Raw genomic sequence first — 20,877 nt, 5'->3', positions numbered from 1 at the left:
TAAAAGTCAGGGACCATGTCATTCATTACAGAGCTGAACATTTTGTAGGTTCTCTATGGTTATTTACTGGATGATTAAACAAAATGGAGGCCAGTTTGAACCAGTGGCAGCAGGAATGGAGCAGAGACAAAGAATGTGAAGACATGTTGGCTGCAGAGTCCAGTGGACTTCGTAACAAATTGATACAAGAGGCAATGAGGAGAGAAAGATCAGCCGTTTCTACAAGAACTTAAACCAGGGTAACCATTAACAGACATAAGGAGGTCAGGAGAAGGAATTGATGAATTTGCTTTTTTTTAAAAAAAAAAAAAAAAAGATTATTTATTTATTTGACAGAGAGAGATCACAAGTATGCAGAGAGGCAGGCAGAGAGAGAGAGGAGGAAGCAGGCTCCCTGCTGAGCAGAGAGCCTGATGCGGGACTCAATCCCAGGACCCTGAGATCATGACTTGAGCCAAAGGCAGTGGCTTAACCCACTGAGCCACCCAGGCGCCCGATGAATTTGCTTTTATGCAGGTTGATTTTAAAGTTCTGGAGGGAATTTTAATTTTAGATAGATGGTTTATTCTAGCAGACAATCCAGATGTGGACCTTGGGCTTTGGAAAGTGTTTAGGTTTAGAGATAAAAGATAGGTGAATTGGTGAAATTTCCAATTGAGGTAAAATAGTGAAAATGGGAAAGAAAGCCTTCTTCAGATGCTGGCGAAAAGCCTCTTCTTAAGGATTTTGGAAATGATGCAGATGACAGAAGCAAAAAATGAGTCATTGAAGAGTTCCCTGGAAAGTGTACAATCAGGAAACCCTGAAAAAGGGAATTTTGCGAAGGGAGTGATTAAAAAAAAAAAAAAAAGCTATTTCAGAGACATCAAATATTCTGAGGACTGAGACCTAATTTAAATTTAATTAATAGGACATTAGTAATTATTCGCTCATGAGTTAAGTCTGTTTTATCTTAGAAAGCAACTAAGTTAAAACACAGTATTTTGAATGCTGCCAGACAAGGTAGTAAAATGTCTCTTCTCTTTCATCTGTGGTTAAATAAAATTCTTTTTATTGGTTTTTCTTGGAACTGTATTCTCTAGCCACACAGTCAAATGGAAGCCAGTGATAGTAGCCAAAGAGATAAAAGCTAAGTGTCTCAATTTATTCCACTGCTACTTTCAACTTTCTCTGCTTGTTATTAGGTGTTAGGCAGTGGATTTAAAGTTGCTGATGGAATTCAAGTTGATTCCTTGCTTTTTCTTTGCCCTAGATCTAGGGACACTCTAGTCTCTCTGGATTTTTATTCTTTTCTGTGTATTCACAGTTTGAATAAAAGTAAGGGAGCCCTAGACAGATCCTAACACTCGTTCAGGAGCAAGGGCTCCCTATAAAGAAGGTAGTGGGGAGGATATCATTATTCGTGTCTCCCCTCAGTCCTCAGATTGTGGTAAATACAGAAAGCATAACCAGTAAGGGACCTATCAGAAATGGGGAGCATCTGGGGCACTTGGGTGGCTCAGTGGGTTGAAGACTCTGCCTTTGGCTTGGGTCATGATCCTAGTGTCCTGGGATCGAGCCCCGCGTCGGGCTCTCTGTTCAGCCGGGACCCTGCTTTCTCCCCTCTCTCTCTGCCTGTTTCTCTGCCTATTTGTGATCTTCGTCTGTCAAATAAATAAATGAAAATCTTAAAAAAAAAATGGGGAGTATAGTAATCATGTAGGGTCAGTGCTGTGAAAGTTTGAGGAAAAGTCCTTGGAAAATTCTGGAAGCATGAATCTGATTTAGTATTATTTGCTTTGTTGAGCGGTAGAAACACTTTACTATAATTTTTTAGTGTAAACATTTCCTTAGGAAGCATTTTTAAAAACATTTTTCTACTTTTTTAGCTTTTATTTTTTCTTCTGCCCTGTTATCTTTCTTCCTTTAATTTAAATTCAGTTAGCCAAGGTATAATACATTGGTTTTTGATGTAATGTTCCACAATTCATCCTTAGGAAACATTGAATGAAACATCTGATAGTGCTTACTTCCATGCCAGTCCAAAAATAAACTCGAAGGTAAGGTAAGAGTGGGTGAGTTTTGGCAAAGTCTTGGCTTTCTCTCAGGACATCTATTAGACTTTTGGTAGTAAGACAGTCCCGCAGTTGCCATGTGTTCCCCCAAGCTCCTTGCCTACTGCCTTGTCCCCTTGATCACTCCACTATGACCAGATTAGATGGTACCAAGCTTCTTAGCTGTTCATATGCATTCTATCCACTGTTGATAGGGATTCTAAAGAAAGTTAGTAAAAGGAGTAACTTCTGATTCAAATATGCAACAGTAGGTGAGTCTTTGTTGAAGTTTTTTGTTACCATTTTTTTGTTTGTTTGTTTGTTTTGTGATCTTAGGATTCCCCAGATGGGGATGATTTCCTGAGAAATCATAATAAAATCATGGTCAAACAAAGGTTGTTTCTAAACATTTCTATCCAGAGCAAATCGGGATATATAAGCCAATCATAAAGCCTAATGCTTTTGAGAATACTTTTGGGAATGAGAAGACTTGAGTGCACATCCCAGCTCTGCCACTTATGACTTTTTTTAATTTCCCGTTTCTGTTTCCTCGTCTATAAAAGGAGGTGAAGATGCTGGGAGGTTCTAAGTAGGAAGCGTTTATCACAGTTCTTGGGCACTTAGTATGTATCCTTCATTATAGGTATTAGACCAGCAAGTCCAGCTGTCTTTCCTTATCACTGTTGGGGGGAGGACTGGTTGCCTCAGCAGACCTGGCCAGTACAGTCAAGCCTTTCCAGAGCCTTTGACAAGTCATCAAGCCCTATCATTTTTTTCCCCTCTGAAATTTTTCTAGACTCTTCCCCCTGCCATCGCTTTTCCATTTTTACCATCACTGTTCTAGACATGGGTGTTATTTGTTCATGAGTGGATTTGGGGGTAAATACCCTATTCAGTTGTAGTATTGCCCTTCATGAAACTCGGTTCTGCTTGCGTTTTTCTTCTCAGACACCTGCTTTGGATCTTCAGTGCTCAGTTTCATATTTAAAACTATAATTTGGGGTGAGCCTATTTTATCAGCCTAATCATCTAATTCTCATTTTCTTGATGGATTTTTCTTTCCTCTCACACATATCATCCCCAAGCCAAAAATAATTCTTTTCCTTGTAATTAATATTTTGGATCTTATATATGTTATATTGCTATAGATTTTCAAATTGTTTTTCTACTTCTTCTCTTGCTTCCTTTTAATTTATTTCCTTTGTGACCACCAGATTAATCTTTTATATGATGCCAACCTGACCTTGTCCTTCCCGTGACTGAGTGGTTCCCTGGTGCCATTAAGATCAAGTTAAAACTGGTCATTTGGATGTAGGAGGTCTTCTAGGTTCTTCTTATCCAGTGTCTTGCTCTTACCACCACTCTCACCAGATACACTTCAGCCCTGCTGATCACTCTCCACTCTATGAATATGTTAAGATTTCTTACCCTTGTCTCTTTGCCCATGTTATTTCTCTTACTTTCCTCTTTCTCCTGGCCAATGCCAATTTTTTTTTCTAGTCTCACCTTAGTACGCTATCCTGTGGAAAGGCATTTTCTGATTGCCCCTCACACCCCCCCCCCCCCCCATAGCCTGAATTAGGAGCCCATCCCTGGTAATTCAGAATACCTTTTATTTATTTATTTTTAATATTATTATTATTTTTTATTTTAAAGATTTTTATTTATTTGACAGACAGAGATCAAAAATAGGCAGAGAAACAGGCAGAGAGAGAGGAGGAAGCAGGTTCCCTGCTGAGCAGAGAGCCCAATGTGGGGCTGGATCCCAGGACCCTGGGATCATGACCTGAGCCGAAGGCAGAGGCTTTAACCCACTGAGCCACCCAGGTGCCCCTTCAGAATACCTTTTACAAAATCTTTCTCATGGAGGTTAACTTTTCTGATTGTCTCCCCTTCTAACAGAGGACTTCATTGCCATATCTTTTCCATTTTTGTATTTCCACAGAACATGACACTGACTAGATCACGAGTGTATGAGTAACTGAATATATGAGTCCATGTCTGTTTCCTTTAGTAGAGTTGAGTTCTTTGAAGGAAGAACCAGTGTCTCTTTCTTCCTTGTATCCCTCACATTTCTCAACATGGACCTTTGAATATAGTAGTTGCTCAGTAAGTGCTTGGCAAATGAGTAACAATAGACATGTTTGTCTTCCACAGAAAACAATAGACATGTTTTATCTTTTCACAGAAAATGTCCTCAGGGAAGAGATTGTGTTATAAAAATTAGATAGCTCCTGGCACAGTGAATTATGCATAATTCATGTTTTGTTTAATTCTTAAGTTTAATTTTTGCTTTGATTTGAACTCCAATTACAGTGAGTTGTGAAAGTCAGGCAGCTTCTCTTGATAAAACTGTGGAATAGAAAATCTGATAGCTAAGTTTAGCTCGTAATTTCAATTTCGGGGACTGAGTGACAGCTCAGAACTAGGAGTGGATTACTAGCATTGATGGGCTAGAGAATTTTCCATTTTTACTTGTTTTTTTTTTTTTTTTTTTCCTCTCTAAACAAGAGAAGTCAGCTTAGGCAAACCTCATAGTAGTCAGACCTTGCCTTGGGGGATTATTGCAAGTCAGACCAACAGGAGCTAGGGAATGAGCAGAAAAAAATGTAAAAAAATTAATTTCTTACAGCTGCTGTAACAAATGACAACAGGCTTAAAATAACAGAAATTTATTTCGTCATAGTTCTGGAGGTCAGAAGTCCAAAATCAATTTCCCTGGGCTGGAATCAAGGTGTAGGCAGTGCTGTGCTTCCTCTGGAGGCTCTGGGGGGAGAATCTGTCCCTTGCCTCTTTCAGCTTCTAGTAGCTGCCAATATCCCTTGCCTTGTGGCTCTGTCCCTCCAATTTCTGCCTCTATTCTCCTATTGCCACCTTCTGTCTGTGTCTGATCTCCCTTCCTCTACTGGTGGCTGCATTTAGGGCCCACCTGGATAATACAGGATTCTTTCACCTCAGGAGCCTTAATTTAATCACATTTGAAAAGACCCTTTTCCAGTAAGATAACTACAGCTCCCAGGGATGAGTCCATGATGTCGGGGGAACATTATTCAGCCTGCTACAGAGACAGATGATTTTCCCCTTTGCAGACTCAAAGTGGTTAGTCTTCTAGGAACTCAGTTTGCTTACAGACACACCTGATGAGTAAACAGCCTGCAAACTTACGGCCCATTTAAAAGAAGCCAAGAGTTGTTATCTGAAAGGGGCTAATTTAGGTCAGTCTAATGTCACTGGACAGGCAGGCACAGGAACAGTCCCAGTGCTCAGTATGAAAATAAAAATACTTATTGAGGAGCTAATTAAGTAACTAGAAAAACTGGTTGGAGTTCCAGGCAAGTCAGAAGTGGCAGCCAATTCCTATTATCTGGCTCTATTTTGGATGGATTGTGGTTTATTTCTGGGGGAACAGGTGTGCTCAACTTGTCTGGCATTCGCTCTTCTGTGTCCGGCAATAGCTGACCAACTGTTTCATCAAGCAGATCACAAAGGGTCTAGGTGGTCCCTGTGAGGGGGATTGATGTGGTATCAAGAGAGAGGAACAGCTCTAGAGTAAGCTGCCCCAAGCAAAGTCAGAGCTGGGACGTCATCAACTCTTGAGTTAGGGAAGAACTTCATAGTAGAGCCTGTGATGAAGACTCTTCCTGGCTCCTCTGTACCTACTTTAGGTCGCTCTCCTATAGTCTCAGGAGGGCATAGACCCCAGGAGATTTGATGGGTTTTCCTTAACATGCTTTATTCAGTGTGCCTACTTGATTGTGACCTGCTAGCCTAAGCCACCGGCAGGAGAGATGGACTTTTCCAGTAATTCTTTTATAATCCATATAGCTGGGGAAGTTGGATTAAAGGAGCGATCTTAAAGAAACATTTATTTCTTTTCTGTTGTGTAGAGGCTAAGAATCAAGGAGTAATTGAACACACGGGCTCTCAAGCCAGACTTACCTGTCTTCATTCTGGCTCCATTACATAATAGCTGTGTAACCTTAGATAGATACTAAAACCTCTAATCCAAAATTTCCTCCTCTGTGAAATCAGGATAATAAGAACCCACCCTTACAGTGTGCTATGAGGTATTCTAAACAAATTCTGTATATCTAATCTTCTAATCTTCATAGCCATCTTATGAAGTAAGTATGCTATTATTACCCCACTCCAAAGATGAAATCAAGGTGCAGAACAGTGGAGTAATGTGTGCAGACAACACAGAAAGAACAAGCCAGAGAGCTTGCCTTCAGCTCCTGTGCTCTTAACCATCGTTGATGCTGTTTCTCAGGTCACAGGAGTGTGAGGATAAAATAGGCTGGCCATCTGTATCCCCCAGGTGTCCTTGGAGAGTTTCTGGGTTACATCTGTTGTTCGGGTGAATTATGAATAGTGCCCTATTCAACTCTCAACAGTAATTTCATGTCTTGCTTTAGATATTTCTCAGGTGAGGATTAAATATTTGTATGTAAAATACTAAGAACAGTACCTGGCCCCCAGGAAGCCCTCCATTAAGGTTGACTGTTACTGCTTGTACTACTGTCACTACCACTCACAGTCATCCCAAGTCTGAGAGGCTCGGAGCTAGTGGGTTAACTCAGGTTCTGAAAATGCATATCATGCTGGCCACCATTCCCTGTCATTGGTCACAGAATAATAGTTTTACTGCTACATGCCCTAGGAAGCCATTCTTAATTGATAAAACTGGACATGTAACTAAAAATATGTACCATTCCTTGTTTCATTGAATGTAAGACTGCAAGATCTCAGAATGGAAAATTTGAATTTAAGCTGAGCTTGTAGGTTTCTCCATTTATATGAAAACTTATTTGATTCTTGAGAGTGATAATGAATTTTAGATCTCTTAGGCATTCTATATCCCTTTTTTTCCGGTATTTCTCTCTGCCTTTTTCTCCTTCGTTTCTACCTCTAAAAGAATTTTAATTCATTATAGTTTCCTATTCCCTGCCTATAATTTGGTATCTTATAATAAAATATCACAGAAATAGTATAGAAATGGACCCACTATAAATGAGGAGTGAGTCATAATAGAAATTATAATTGACACCTTAAGATCCAAGACTTAGAAAAGCTGTCTTTAAATGTGATTTGTGTAACTGGTAGTGAAATTCATTTCAGGTTAGTTTTGCATGGCACAAGGGACATCTAGTGGTTATATAGGTCTCTGCAGATTTACTAAAGGTAACATAAATTCATAGGTTTAAGTACTGGGGCTGAGTACCATCACCTTGGAGGAGAACCCTAAGAAAAGAAGGGGAACCTTCTTCATTGCATAAGTCTATTTTGAAGTTAACAAAGAATAAAGAAATCTGTTCAGAAAAACATCAGGTTGAGTCCTAGCATTTCTGCCTATATTATTGTTAGTTTGAACCCAGCTCTTACTTGCTTTCCTAGAACCATTTCCTGCTTGGAAATGATTCTGTTATCAGTTACCTGCCAGGTTGGCATATTTTTGCTATCACTTTCCTCACCTCTTCTTCTGATTGCAGAGGGGCTCTTTGGACCACCTTGAAGAGCCAACTGGTGAGAACCTTCATGAGGCCAGAAGCAGAGGTGCTTATTAGCAGGCTAGGGCAAGAAATACCTTGCAATTGCCTCTGACAGATCTCCTTCTTTGGAAGTTGCTTGGCCATCAGGAAGTCATACAATTCTGGTCCCTGTGTACTTTATATAAATGAATGAGTTTCATATTATAAGAAGTTGAACTGCAGAATGCCTGTGTAAACTTGCCTTCTCAGCCCCAGAGAATGGTCATGGAACTTGCCTATTGGTCAGCATCTCTTGGGCTGATTTGTCACTATCCATGGTTCTGAACTCATTGCTTCTGGCGGGGCTCCATAGAATACCTTCTCATATACTCTTGTTGTTTCCAGCTAATTGTGTTAGACTTCTATGAAGGTTCTATTTTACTGAATCTTTTTATAGTATTTCCCCCTGTTCTTCTGCCTTTGGGCCTTTTATATAATCTCTTTCTCCAAAATCCATTTGACATTTCTATTGTAATCTCTCTTCTTTCAGGGTAGTTGGTGGCAGAAGGCTTCATTGTTAGGAATTCATTCTTGCTTTTTGACTCTGGGTACAGAGAATAAAGGCTCTGAGGTACTGTTTCAAAATATCCATGTGTTTTCTGTGGCAATCCAAGCTACACTGACATAAAGAGGTGGGCAGCAGTCCCTCAGCACTTTGCAGAATGGGAGGCAGTACTGGTGCTGAGTTTTGTTATCCTATCTCTTTGAGAATCTTGCTAGAGTTTGTGATTTTTTTTTTTTTTTTTGCTGCTTTATCTGTTAGTGCTTTTTCAAGACACATAAACTAATGACAGCTGCCACTCTTGGGTACCAAACTTTTTATATTGAAAACTTAAAATGCAAGCACATTTCCTAAGCATACACAGTAGTGAAAACCAAATATTCAGGGGTTCTATCAAATTCTTTTTAACTGTGATACTTGAGCTTTCTACTCACTCATCTCATCACCTGTTGTCAAGCAGAATGAATATAGAGAGTTCCTTCTGCATTATAGTCCTTCTTGATTTAGAGGCATCCGGAAGTAGTCTTTGGGATCTTCTTGTCTTCCCATTCTTTCACATCCTCCCACAGTATGTACTGATTTTGTGTCAGGCAATGGGAGACACGGAAAGAAAGGCACAGTTTCCTCCCACTTGAATGTCTTCTGGTCTACTGGGGAAACCAGTAGCAGCACAACGTGGTAAATTCTATGGTAGCAGTTAGAACATGGAGCCATGGGGGCAGAGAGGAGGCACTCAGATGTTGGTAGGAGCAGAGTAAGTGTATTAGAGAATGTTTTCCAAAAGAGGTGATACCTAAACTATGCCTCAAATGGCCAACAGTAGTTATTCAGTTAGAGAATCCAGATAAGGCTTATCCTGGGGGAAAATTTACCAGAGGAACTGTGGAACTCGACAAGGCTGGTGACAGTGAAGTGGGGATTAGATCCGGAAGAGTCTATTATGTAATTGCTGGAAAGTTTGCATTTGATTCTGAAGTTGATAGAGAATCATTGAAGGGTTTAAGTGAGGAATGACATGTTATCCTCAGGGAAAACAGTGAGATGATTAGAATCATTTCTAGTCTTCAGAGTAAAAATAACAGTAGATTCCTTGTGAATCAGGAAGGCACATTGTACATTTTGTTACCTTTCCAGTCAAACTGCTAAAGGCTTCCTTTCTACTCTAATGGCTCCCCCCCCTTTTTTTGCAATTGCATAATGTCTGTATTTTTAGAGCTTTTCATAATCAGGTACCACCTACTCATCTGATCTTAGTTCCTCTGCTTTGTGACATGTAACTTTCACTCTAGTCAGGTCGGTGCCCTCATCAAATATTCTAAGACAGAAGGAAATGTAGGCGTTCACTGGGTAGGTCTGTTTAGTACATAAGTAAATGCAGGAACTTTGAGAGTACATTTATTGAGCCTCTACTTTGTGATAGGAACTTTGCTGAACATTGGTTATGCATTGGCTACCACATCAGAAACACATAGCCTCGGTGTTTATGAAGTTTATGGTCTACAGGACCATGGCCATGCCATTCTTGGGAAGCAGAAGGAAGAGAAATACAATCCAGGTCAAGTTTCTGATCACCGGCCCTTGCATGTTCACTAATTGGAGTGACAGATATGTTTTATTCTAATTCCAATATCAAATATATCCTCTCTTTAAGCCCCTTTTCAACATTTTCTAAGCATGTAATGGCAGGGATTATACCTCCTCATGCTCCTTCATATCCCCTATGGTCTAGAGCTAGAAGTAGAGTGGTTATTTAACACATTCTCATGGATTATGCTTCCCATATTTTAGTGTAGCTAATTTACATTACGTTGACTTTGTGTTGGAGGATAACTAACCAAGTGGAGAGTGTTGGGATGGAGAATAGGTTCACTTCTAGTTACACTTCTAGTTACACCTAGAGCACTGCCTTGAGAAGGATTCTGAGACTCCATCTGGGTTGAATGGGCAAGAGAGTAAGATAGAATGACACCAGTTAGCAATGAATACCACCTGTGAGGAAGAAGAATGGAAACACTTATCTGCCAACATGGTTCTTGCAATAAATGAAGTCTTTATAGTATCCCAGATTACCCCCCCAAGCTTGATTGGCTGGGATTATGTTTTATGGGATATGTGAACCTATGGTGGCCTGTTCCTGATCAGCCTTTTTAACTGAATAAAGTCCTCAAAAGTTCTCTTTCTTGAAAAGAATTTAGACCTTTACTGTGATTGTGTTAAAGGTTGGAAATCTTTTTCAACGTTTTAGTGTCTCCATCTGTAACTGAGCATCAACCTAATTATTTCCATTTCACAAAGAAGCCATCAGACAAATATGTGTTTAAGTCTTGAGCACAGGTGGTAATGACCAGCCTTATTAGCAAGGCTCTTAGGTTGGAAACCATGGCTTTTTGATTCCTGAGGACAGAGTAACTGGCCCACAACTTTCTGTCTCTCTCTCTTTGACTGCCTGGATGCCCAGAGGACCAGAAGCTTTTTTCAAAACGTGGGAAGGTCTGTGGACTTCTGTGATTCAGCATCAGTTTGCCTGGATTGTTTCTGACACTCCACCTTGCCATGTGCCCCTTGTCTCATTTCCTGGGCACTCTTACAAACGGGACCACAGATTGGAGATGATAAACTGGTGAACCCTTGTAGGATGCAGCTCGTGGATATGTTTGATTTGACCCACGGTGTTGATTCACTGAACATTGGAAACATTTGATTAATTGTCAGCATTCTACTACTGTCTTTGTAAGCCTGTAACTCAGTTCCCATTTTCCATCTCTGGTACTTAGTGTTGATATTTGGTGGATCCCGCCCACTGTTCAGAGGATACAAAGCAAGAACGTGGTGCTGTCCATGGTAGGAAGCAGGTGGAGCTTCGAGCCTCAGTTTTGATGTTAGGTGTAACTCACAGTTAGTTCACTGACCCCTGTGAGCAGATGTAGATGCAGATGTGGCCCTGGCCATGCCAGATACTAGGCTCTTCTGACTTTGGAAGCGAGGAGGACCATCTGCTGTCCCATTTGTGTTTGGACTTCACTGCTGGAGTTGAGTCAGTGGTACATTCTGATAGAAGATGTGAATGATAATGAATCCGAAATCTGTGCGTGCGTATGGTGGGGCTGTGTGTGTGAGAGAGGAAGAGGGAGAGCAAGGGAAACAAGGAATGGCTGCCATCAGGCCTTTGTATATATTATAAATGCCACATTAGACGATTATGAGTATATATTTTTATTTTTATTTTTATTTTTTTCTACTTTAGAGTTTCTCAAATCCTGTCCGTCACTAGTTTGAGCCCGGTCTCTTGTGTAGACAGCCACCTTAGAATTTATGCTCAGAGAAAACCTTTTTTTCCTAAAATTGCTTCATGCCAGGCTATCCTGTCTGTTGATTTAGTTCTGGCTTTTCACAGAAAATAACAAAATGAATAGTTATTTGTAGACAGCTATTAGATAACTCCATTTGTTGAGTGCTTATTATGAAGGGCAGGAACTGTGTCCAGTATTTCTGTGTACAATAGCATTACCTTCTTTATTTCTCACCACCCTGTGAAGTGAGATGTGCTTTACACAGTTCTGTGGGGAAAGACTCTGATGCCGAGACAAGTTAACTGTTTTGTCCAAGGTCACCTAGCAGGAACGGGTGGCGCAGGACCCAGCCCCAGGGAGTGAGCCCTTGAAGCCCATTATCTTAACCACTTGAGTCCAGCAGCTAATTTAATGTGGACATGAGCATTGATTAAGCACCTGTACAAGGAAATGCTAGTTCAGATTTTAAAAGGTGTGGTGCATAATTCTTGGTGATAGGGTATTTGAGGTCTACTGAAAAGACCGGACCTGTGCTTATTTAAAAGGAAACAAGGTTGAGTGTTTTGAGTGACAAAGGAGTGGAGCAGACAGTTCATAGGGAGGGACTCACAGACCAGAGATAACAGTTGCCTGAAGGACAGAGGGGAAATAGGGCAGAGAAAGCGGAATGTGTGATTCTGTAGCGGCCCTGGGAGCCACATTCTTTCAAAAGTGCTTCTTATTTATGTCTTTACCCTGAGTAGGAATGTTACACAGTAATAAGATTAGCCCGAACATTTATCTAGTAGCTGCGCTATCCACGAAGCTAAAGAGAAAAAGCTCATTTTATTATTATCTATGGTCAATGGATTATTTTCGGGTGGGGGATCACTATATTTTTGTCTTTGGCTTGTCATATGTAAACTGTTCCACACCTAGGTATAAAGCTAAAAGGGTTTATTGGGATCTCTAGTCAACACATCAAGGCAGTTCCATATCAAGGCACCCTGACCCTGGCCCCTCGCCATTCTGTTTTGTTCAGCCTAGACACTTCAGAGAGTGTCCCCCAGCATCTTGAATGTCAGCTGTCCTCCATTGACCCATCAGAGCAGTGGTGCTCAGGCATCAAGTCACGGACCTATAAATGATCGTCTTAGATGCTGATCTGGTGGTTTTTACTGAAATTGTCCTTCATGTAGGCCCACAGAGGATTGAAGATGCTTTAAAAAAACAAGAGGGGAAAAAGAAGCCAGGTGGTGGTCTCCTGTTCCGGTGCAGGAGAACTAGTCCCAAGAGGCCATCTGGGTACTGCAGGGCACAAGCCCACATCCCCTCCTTCCTTCTAATTCACTGGAGTGCAGAGGGATGTGGCATTACAGCAGAAGGCATGCCGACTTGTTCTCAGGGAGCCGAGCACACAGTGGTCTTGGAGAAGGTGGAAGAGAGAGGAAGAGAAGCACCTCTGTGAGTGGGGACTGTGTCTGCCCGCTAGATTTATTCTCATGGATCTGCCACCTAACTCCAGTGCCATGAATGAGTTTCATATACAAGGTGCATCATGTAAGTTAGAAGTGTCCCTCCTTTTCCGATCAGGGCAAGTGGTCTGGGCAGTAGGAAGACAGCGGCATCACCGGCGGGCAGTCAAAGGTTTCCATGTTGTCACATGGCGGGATCAGCACGGACCCGAGTAGCCAGAGAGGGTCTGGAGTGGGCACGGATGTGGGTCCTTGTGAAGGGGCACCAGGAGTGGAGAGGAAAGCATGGTGGTGTGGGAAACATAGCGGGTAAAGATGCAGAAACACCTGCACTTGAGCTCAGACAGAAGCCCCTGAAGTGATTCCCGAGTGGGGAAGAATGGGACATACTGGGTGTGATGGGTTCACAGGACAAGACAGATTAAGGGGTTTTTGCTTTATGGGTAAGCATAGGCGGGCCCCCGGAGAGCCTTGAAACTGCCACCCCCAGAGTGTGGCCCTGTCCCAGTATAGTCCGAGAGATCTGGGTTCAAGTTCTAGTTAACTCCTCAGTGGCTGGAGGAACTTGGGCACAGACCTGTCTCCTGTCTGTACAATGAAGCTAGGGCTACCTGTTTCTCTTGCTTACCATCAGGCACATTGTAGATGCTCAGTAGATGGAAACTGTTTTTGTTACATTGTTCCTGCTCTCATGTCTTGCCTTAGTCCTCATGTAGCTCCTGTGTGCCTTTGTACTGGGGATTCTGGAGGCACGGGAGTACAGCTTTTCTGAGAGACTCTGTCTCAACTGGGGGACTGTGCCCTCACCTGTTTTACTCCTTCGCCTCCTAGCTACAAGTCCAAATGGTGGTCTTTACAAGCCTGTGTGTGGGATAGTCAGACCAGCTTATCATTCTCTGTGACTGTCTCTGCCACTCAGTCTGTGTGACATCTTCCCTCATGGGGAGTCACTTCCACTTATCTTTAATTGGTCCTTGTTGGGGCAGCTTGTCAGCCCAGCCTGCTCTCTGTCACTTGATGCCGCATCTCTTTCTCCTTCAGTCATCAGTTGGGGACTTGCCTTTAGCTGAACAGAGAACACTGTACTAGATACTAATTTGCCTCATAAGGGGGGCAAGAGACCCTGCCTCCATGCCCTCCCCAAGGCCCTGGTACCTTTCTGCATGGCTGTGGTCCTGGCCGTGGTCCTACACCAGGCGGGTGGGGGAGGCCAGGATGCTAACCATGGAGCTTCCCAGTTGAGTACCCCCAGGCTACAAGAGCTCGTGTGTCCTCTTATCCCTTTCTTCTTGGTGGGGGTTCTCAACAGAACTTTAGGCCATGCTCCAGGCAGTTTCTGGCAGTATGCCAGCACCACTGGAGACAAGGGTATGCTATTATTTCTTCCTAGGTTTGTGTATTGGCGTAGAGTTTTCTGTGTTCTACCACATATAACATCCCTCTCTATCTTGATAATAGCCCCAGGGGAAAAGGGGAGCTATTTCTAGTATAGGTTTTCTAAGTTCCTGTCCTTGGAAATGGGACTCAGAGAGTTTACCCAGCTGTCAGGAAGAAAGGTGAAGAAACTCCAGGTAAACAGAGAAGTAATTTCCAGGTCATGGAACAGAGTGAGAGCTCACCTTCAAAGAGCTTTTGAGAAAAGTCTGGTACTTTGGCCAGGGTGTGGCCCTGATTCTCCTGTGTGTCCCTCTGGAAACCTGCACTGTAGTGATTTACCTCAGGTCCCAGTCTCAGCCGCATACTTTTCTCAGAGTCCCTCTTCACAGTACTCTGCATCACTTTATTTTTACTTTTTTAAATAATTTTATTTATTTTGAGAGAAAGAGAGAGGGATTGAGCAGTGGGAAGACAGAGGCAGAGAGAGAGAGAGAGACTCAAGCAGATTCCCCACTGAGTGAGGAGCCTGATGCAGGGCTCGATCTCAGGATCCCAAGATCAAGACCTGAGCCAGAATCGAGAATCAGACGCATCACTGACTAAACCACCCAGGGGCCCCTATCCTCCATCCCTTTATTTTTTTTTTTTTTTAAAGATTTTATTTATTTATCAGAGAGAGAGAGAAGGGGAGAGAGCGAGCACAGGCAGACAGAATGGCAGGCAGAGGCAGAGGGAGAAGCAGGCTCCCTGCTGAGCAAGGAGCCCGACGTGGGACTCGATCCCAGGACGCTGGGATCATGACCTGAGCCGAAGGCAGCTGCCCAACCAACTGAGCCACCCAGGCGTCCCTCCTCCATCCCTTTAAAAGTCTTTTTCTTTTTTCTCTCCTGCCTCATGTAAGGATGCTTGAGTTCTTTATCCATTTATTATTCAGTGGAACCAAGTCTGTGTCCCCCCTGGGAGGAGCTATTGTTATATATTAATAATTCATCTTAACAAGCGATTCGAATCATAGGCATTGAACCAAATGCAGAGAAAGCCAAAGTTTATGACAGAGAGCTCTCCCATGCCGGGGCACAATAGTGGGGTTAGAAAGGAGAAGTTGCCAGTCATTAAACTTTGTTTTTTTTCTGGCTCACTGGAGTGATGGATTGCCTAAGGATCCTGCAGTATTTCTGCTTTTCACAGGGTTAGTTCAATAGTGCTCAGATGAGACGTTCAGGAAGCTGAACTTGCATGATTTTCCATGTAATGTTAAAGATGAGCTTCCCAGGTGTTGCTAGAGGGACCTCACTCCAAGTAGCCACAGAGGTAAAGCACGTGGTTGCGAGAGTCCAGCTCCCTGGGTTCAAGTCCTGCTTTGCCAGTTACCAGATATTGTGACTGTGAACTGCTTCCTTAACTACTCTCCACATCTGTTTCTACATCCGTAAAAGCAGGGGATGATGGTGGGTGTCTCAAGTGGGTGTTGTCAGCATCTGATGGGGGATGGTAGGTTTTAGATCCTTAGCGTAGTATCTGGTAGTAGATGCTCAGTAAATATTAGTATCACTGTTATTTTCAGTGTTACCGACGATGGTGAGGCCCATTGTCAAGGTCATATAGTAGGTGGGGCATTTTCAATTCTTTGTCATTAGTTGTACATTAAAAGGCCAACAGTTCTGCTCTACCCTCTCCTGGTGCTGGGGAAGAGAATGGAGACAATTCTATAGCTGGATATTAGGTATTAAACAGTTTGTATTAGGATGACCCATCCATGATGGGTCAAAATGAAATGACCCATTTTTCACTGAGATGGATTGCAAGACTTATTTTAGTATTTAAGTGTTGTTATTTTGTTGAAAATAGAGATGATAATACAATCTCTTTTGGGGTCATGGAAAGGATGAAATGAGACTAACAGCTACGTTACCTCCCTACAAAGGAGCTGAGATTTCTTTGCCCTTACTCTGTGTCATTCCAAGTGCTCAACATGCATTAACTCATTTCACCCTTGCAAAGTAGTTAACACATGTGTTCCCATTTTCAGAGGGGAAGAGAAATCCGGAGAAGTTAAGTGACTCTGCCAAGGTCACACAGTTCATAGGCAGTGGATGCAGAACTTGAGCCGAAATCTGGATCCTGACTTAGAATTTGATGATGATGATGTAATAAGATGATGTAATAAGATGATGTAATGCACATAGCAAAGTAATTGCCATAATCAATTGTAATGTTAGTCCCTTTCCCTTTCATTTTTTCCCCCTTTTTATTGGAAAGATGTTACTTAGAGATCAGGGGACCAAGACCCATCCCAGGGCACTGCAATCAAAATTCAGTTCTAGTACCAGCACAACCTCTGAAATTCTGATTTGTGGGAATATCATTAATCCCTGCTTTTATGTGGATTACACCTGGTTTCAAAAATCATAATAGTTTTTTTTGTGTGTGTGTTTTAAGGTGTTTTATTCTCCCACCATATGTATATGGAAGGCACATACATGTGCACAAAACACAGATCTCCTTCCCCACCAATTCTGACACTAAATAATTTTCTTTTAGTAATACATGTGCACGGTGGGAAAGAAAACAAACAATGCAACAGCGTACTGTAAAAATCAGTCACCTTCTTATTCTTGAATATGAAACTGACAAAACCCACTCCCCAGTGATAATTTTATACTTTCCCGTGTTTCCTTCCAAAGCTTTTTTATGCAGTTAGGAGCATATATACACATTACACACATGCCTTCCCCAACACACACACACACACACACACACACACACACACACACACACATTTAACACAATGATAGTGTAGTACACACTTCTATTTTCCTTGCTAATTTCACTTAATGATATTTCTTGGAAAGCATCCATGTCAAAAGCAGAGCACTACCTTTTTTTTTTTTTTTTAAAAGATTTTTTAATTTATATTCCAGAGATAGAGAGAGAGAGTATACACAAGCAGGCAGAGAGGCAGGCAGAGGCAGCGAGAGAAGCAGGCTCCCTGCCGAGCAAGGAGTCCGATTCGGGACTCGATCCCAGGACCTTGGGATCATGACCTGAGCCGAAAGCAGAGGCGCTTAACCCACTGAGCCACCTAGGCGTCCCCAGCACTACCTTGTTTTTTAGAACTGCATGATTGTCCGTCATGGGAAGTGCCAGTCTGTTGTTGATGGTCATTTAGGTTGTTTCTGGTCTTTTACTAAGTATACTTCAGTAAATATCTTTGTGTTTAAATATTAGTATTTGTGAAACTCAGTCTCTCTTGATTTTTGCTTGCAAACTTGTATTGTATAACTTTCTGACAACACAAAAAAAATTGGCCAGAAGGAGACAACCCAAAAGGAATCAAATAGAAATGTGGGGGCTTTTTCCAGGGCTTATGTGTACCACACAGCTCTCCCAATGCTTTTTCAAATGCCATAGCTCCTATTTCTCATACTGATTCAGACATACTGTGTCCTGAAGCCTCTTCTTGGGCCTTTTTCCCGGGTGCCCAGTGAGCAGTGGCTGGTAACTCTTTGCAAGATTGATTCATATGGCACTTGTTTGGCTTTTGACAGGTTGTTTATAAGAATAATGACATCCGTCTGGAGCTGTCTCGCCTGGCCCGGATCGGGGACACCAAGATGAAAATCTATGGTGAAGTTGTATTCAAGTGTGAGAATGTGGCCACGCTGGACCCCATCAACTTCGAGACCCCAGAGGCGTACATCAGTTTGCCCAAATGGAACACCAAACGCATGGGTTCCATCTCCTTTGACTTTCGCACGACTGAGCCCAACGGCCTGATTCTCTTCACTCACGGCAAGCCCCAAGAGAGGAAGGACACTCGGAGCCAGAAGAACACCAAGGTGGACTTCTTTGCTGTCGAACTCCTCGATGGCAACCTATACCTGCTGCTTGACATGGGCTCAGGCACCATCAAAGTCAAGGCCACTCAGAAGAAAGCCAACGATGGGGAATGGTACCACGTGGACATTCAGCGCGATGGCAGATCAGGTAGGAAGGGGCACGATGGGGACTGAGAAGAGAGGAAAGCTGCAGCTTTTCAGTCTGTCTGCCGGCTTTATATTTTTTTATTTGAATGTTTGCACTTGCATGCATGTTTGACTCTTTTGCTGTTCTCTTTAATGGTTGTTGTAAGATTATGTTTCTGAACAAGATATCTTGTCTCGCCGACAGTGCACGTGGTCTTCCTTCTCTTGTCACTCACGGCACAGCCGTCTCAGTGATAGCTCCAAGGCTCTGGAGCCAAGCATGGTTTTACAAGTAGCATTTCCACTCCTACCAAAGAGGCTGTCATGTAACTGGTGTGATGGGGTTTTTTTTCCTCCCCTCCTTTTCTTCTTCTCCTTTTTCCCATCACCATGGAAACACAGTTGTGACATCACAGATGCTGCATTATGTGATTACTCTGTAGGATAAGCTTCACTGTGTAAGAGTTCATGCAGTGCTACGCCCTTCAGTAATTGGCAAGAGTCGTGTTGCAGGGAGAAATTATGACAAGAAAGGAAAAGGCAAATTGATTTTTCCTGAAGTCATGTTCAATTTAAAGCCTTCCTTTGGTGCGAGAGCCTATATTTCACTCTTTGCTCAGACCTCACTGACTCTCCCTTCCTCTTCATAACCTTTACATTTGGTTTAAATGGCTTTGTTTGTTTCTGCAGCCGCAGATCAAACAAGTGAGCCCCAGGCAGTACATAGCTACTGTGGAATGGTAACAGAGAGGGATCACACACACACACACACACACACACACACACGTGCGCATGCGCGCAGTCTGGAGCTTTTGAATGCCCGGACAGTCTGCCTAGCTTTCTCTGGACCATGTGGCAGTGAAGGTCACATTCTGTGCCATCAGAAAGGACATGTCACCCAGAGTGGTAACTAGAGCACTTGAATTTCACACTGATTTCCTGACTCTCCATTTAGATGGGGTTATATTCAAGAGCAAGGGTCTTGGCAGTGTTTGTTGTCATTTTAAGGACTCTCTCCTGGGAAACATGAAAAGTCTTTCATTTGGACATTTTCATGTTGGTGCACTTGGCTGCTAATAGAAAGCAGTAGGTTCCCTCTAAAGGCTGCAGCTGGGAATGGCTGAGCTTTCCTGGGACGGCTTTTCTGCATAATCCTGCAGGCAGAGGGATGACGGAGACAGGCCATGTTGCCCTTAGGAGGAGCTGGATGGGTTCTGCAGAGAGGGCAGACGGGTGGCAGATTGTAGCCCTGGCTGGTTTAGTGCCCAGCAGGATGCTTTATTGATTGTCTGAAATCTAATCGGAACCAAGAGGCTTCAAATTAAATGTGCTTGTTGAGTAAGAATTAACAGTTTGTGCTTTTTTAACAGAAAAGACACAAAAAACTAATTTCTCTGGAGGCTGAATCTTTCTCTCTCTCTTTCTAAATTTACCCATACAGTGTCAACAGGGGCAGAGCCTGAAAGCTATCCTAAAATTATAGGGGAAACACTTTTGTTGGTTTTAAGACCGTGTGTTTTGGGTCTCTGGACGTCCTTTATGGTTGATGGATGTCAGGATTGGCTAGCCTAGACCTGACACAGCTTCAAGGTTACCTACCTATCTGTGTCATGCATGGCCTAGAGCACAGGAAATTGTTGGATGTTTGCTTCTGTTTATTCCCAGCACGGATGGCTTTTTCATGTGGGGCACTTAGTTGTTAGAACCACTGGTGGACCCATCTTTGGCAAACCTGTCTGGATTTCTGAAGCCTTGAATTTCATATCCGGAAGCTATAACATTGGCCAATTCTGATACATTTGATCAACACCTATAATAATTTACTGAGTAAGCAAATCCTTATCTCATGAACACAGCATAACATCAAACTTAATATGATCTGTTAAACTTCATTTTGTCACAAGGGTATTTTCTGGTATGTTTTTAGTTACGAACATGTACCAGGGTGAGTAGTTCTAAAAACGTCTGCATACTCGAGTGCGGTGCCTGCTTCCTTGCTCATGCTGAAGCCTGACATGGGAGATTGGCGATCCCTCCCCGGTTGGGGGACTCCTTCTTGAAACTTGATTCAGTGCATTCAAAACGGTTGTGGTCACACACTCACAGGACGGATTTCCCTCTGGATGTATTTATGGCTCCAACATTTAAATCCGCGCCAGTGCTGTCCTTATTTGGCAAAAGCTGCTCTTCCAGGTTGGGGATCCAGCCGCTCTGTGGGCTTGTGAAGGGCAGAGCAAGCAGTGTGAGAGGAGAGGAGATTCTAGCCTCAACGTCCTCATTTGTGAGATGGTGCCCTGTTAGCTCCTCCCTTGCAAGATTGTTAGGATCAAGTCCAGAAAAGCACGCACAGCACTTAACAATGGTGACCAGGACAGAATGATTGATATGTAGGTTTCTACCATTTTAAAAACAAAAATGCAAAGCTGATTTCTCCAGGGGAAGACCTCGAGAATAGAGTGGGGGAAGCGTGTGCCGCTGGCATAACCCGCCCAGAAGCCCCTAAGGCTGACCTTCTCATTATGAGTGCGTGTCACACTCTTGATCTTACAGGGTCCTCTTGGTCCTTCAGGCTATCCCTTTTATAGCCCAGGGGACTGAGACTGAGGCAGAAGTGAAGGCTGCCTGATACATGGCAAGACCCAGGTATCTTGGTACCAATAAAGCCCTTTACGAATACCAATTAAATTTAAGATTTCTGGCATCACGTTCAGATATCACTTTAATTTTA

The 20,877-nt window shown here is 42.7% G+C and overlaps 1 protein-coding gene across 26 annotated transcripts in view; it reads left to right on the top strand.

The window, feature by feature from the left end:
• NRXN3 (neurexin 3) overlaps window positions 1–20,877 on the top strand; it is a 1,565,929-nt gene that overhangs the window by 496,073 nt on the left and 1,048,979 nt on the right. For all 26 annotated transcript variants that reach the window (XM_045074603.1, XM_045074593.1, XM_045074604.1 and 23 more), the window contains one exon: window positions 17,733–18,171. In XM_045074603.1, coding sequence (XP_044930538.1) covers window positions 17,733–18,171 — 439 coding nt within the window. The remainder of the gene's footprint in view (window positions 1–17,732; window positions 18,172–20,877) is intronic.

The sequence above is a fragment of the Mustela putorius genome, unplaced genomic scaffold, assembly GCF_011764305.1.
Source record: "Mustela putorius furo isolate JIRA1106 unplaced genomic scaffold, ASM1176430v1.1 tig00000129_pilon_pilon_pilon, whole genome shotgun sequence".
In the NCBI taxonomy this organism is placed as follows: domain Eukaryota; kingdom Metazoa; phylum Chordata; class Mammalia; order Carnivora; family Mustelidae; genus Mustela; species Mustela putorius.
This window is presented reverse-complemented; position numbering and strand designations above follow the sequence as displayed.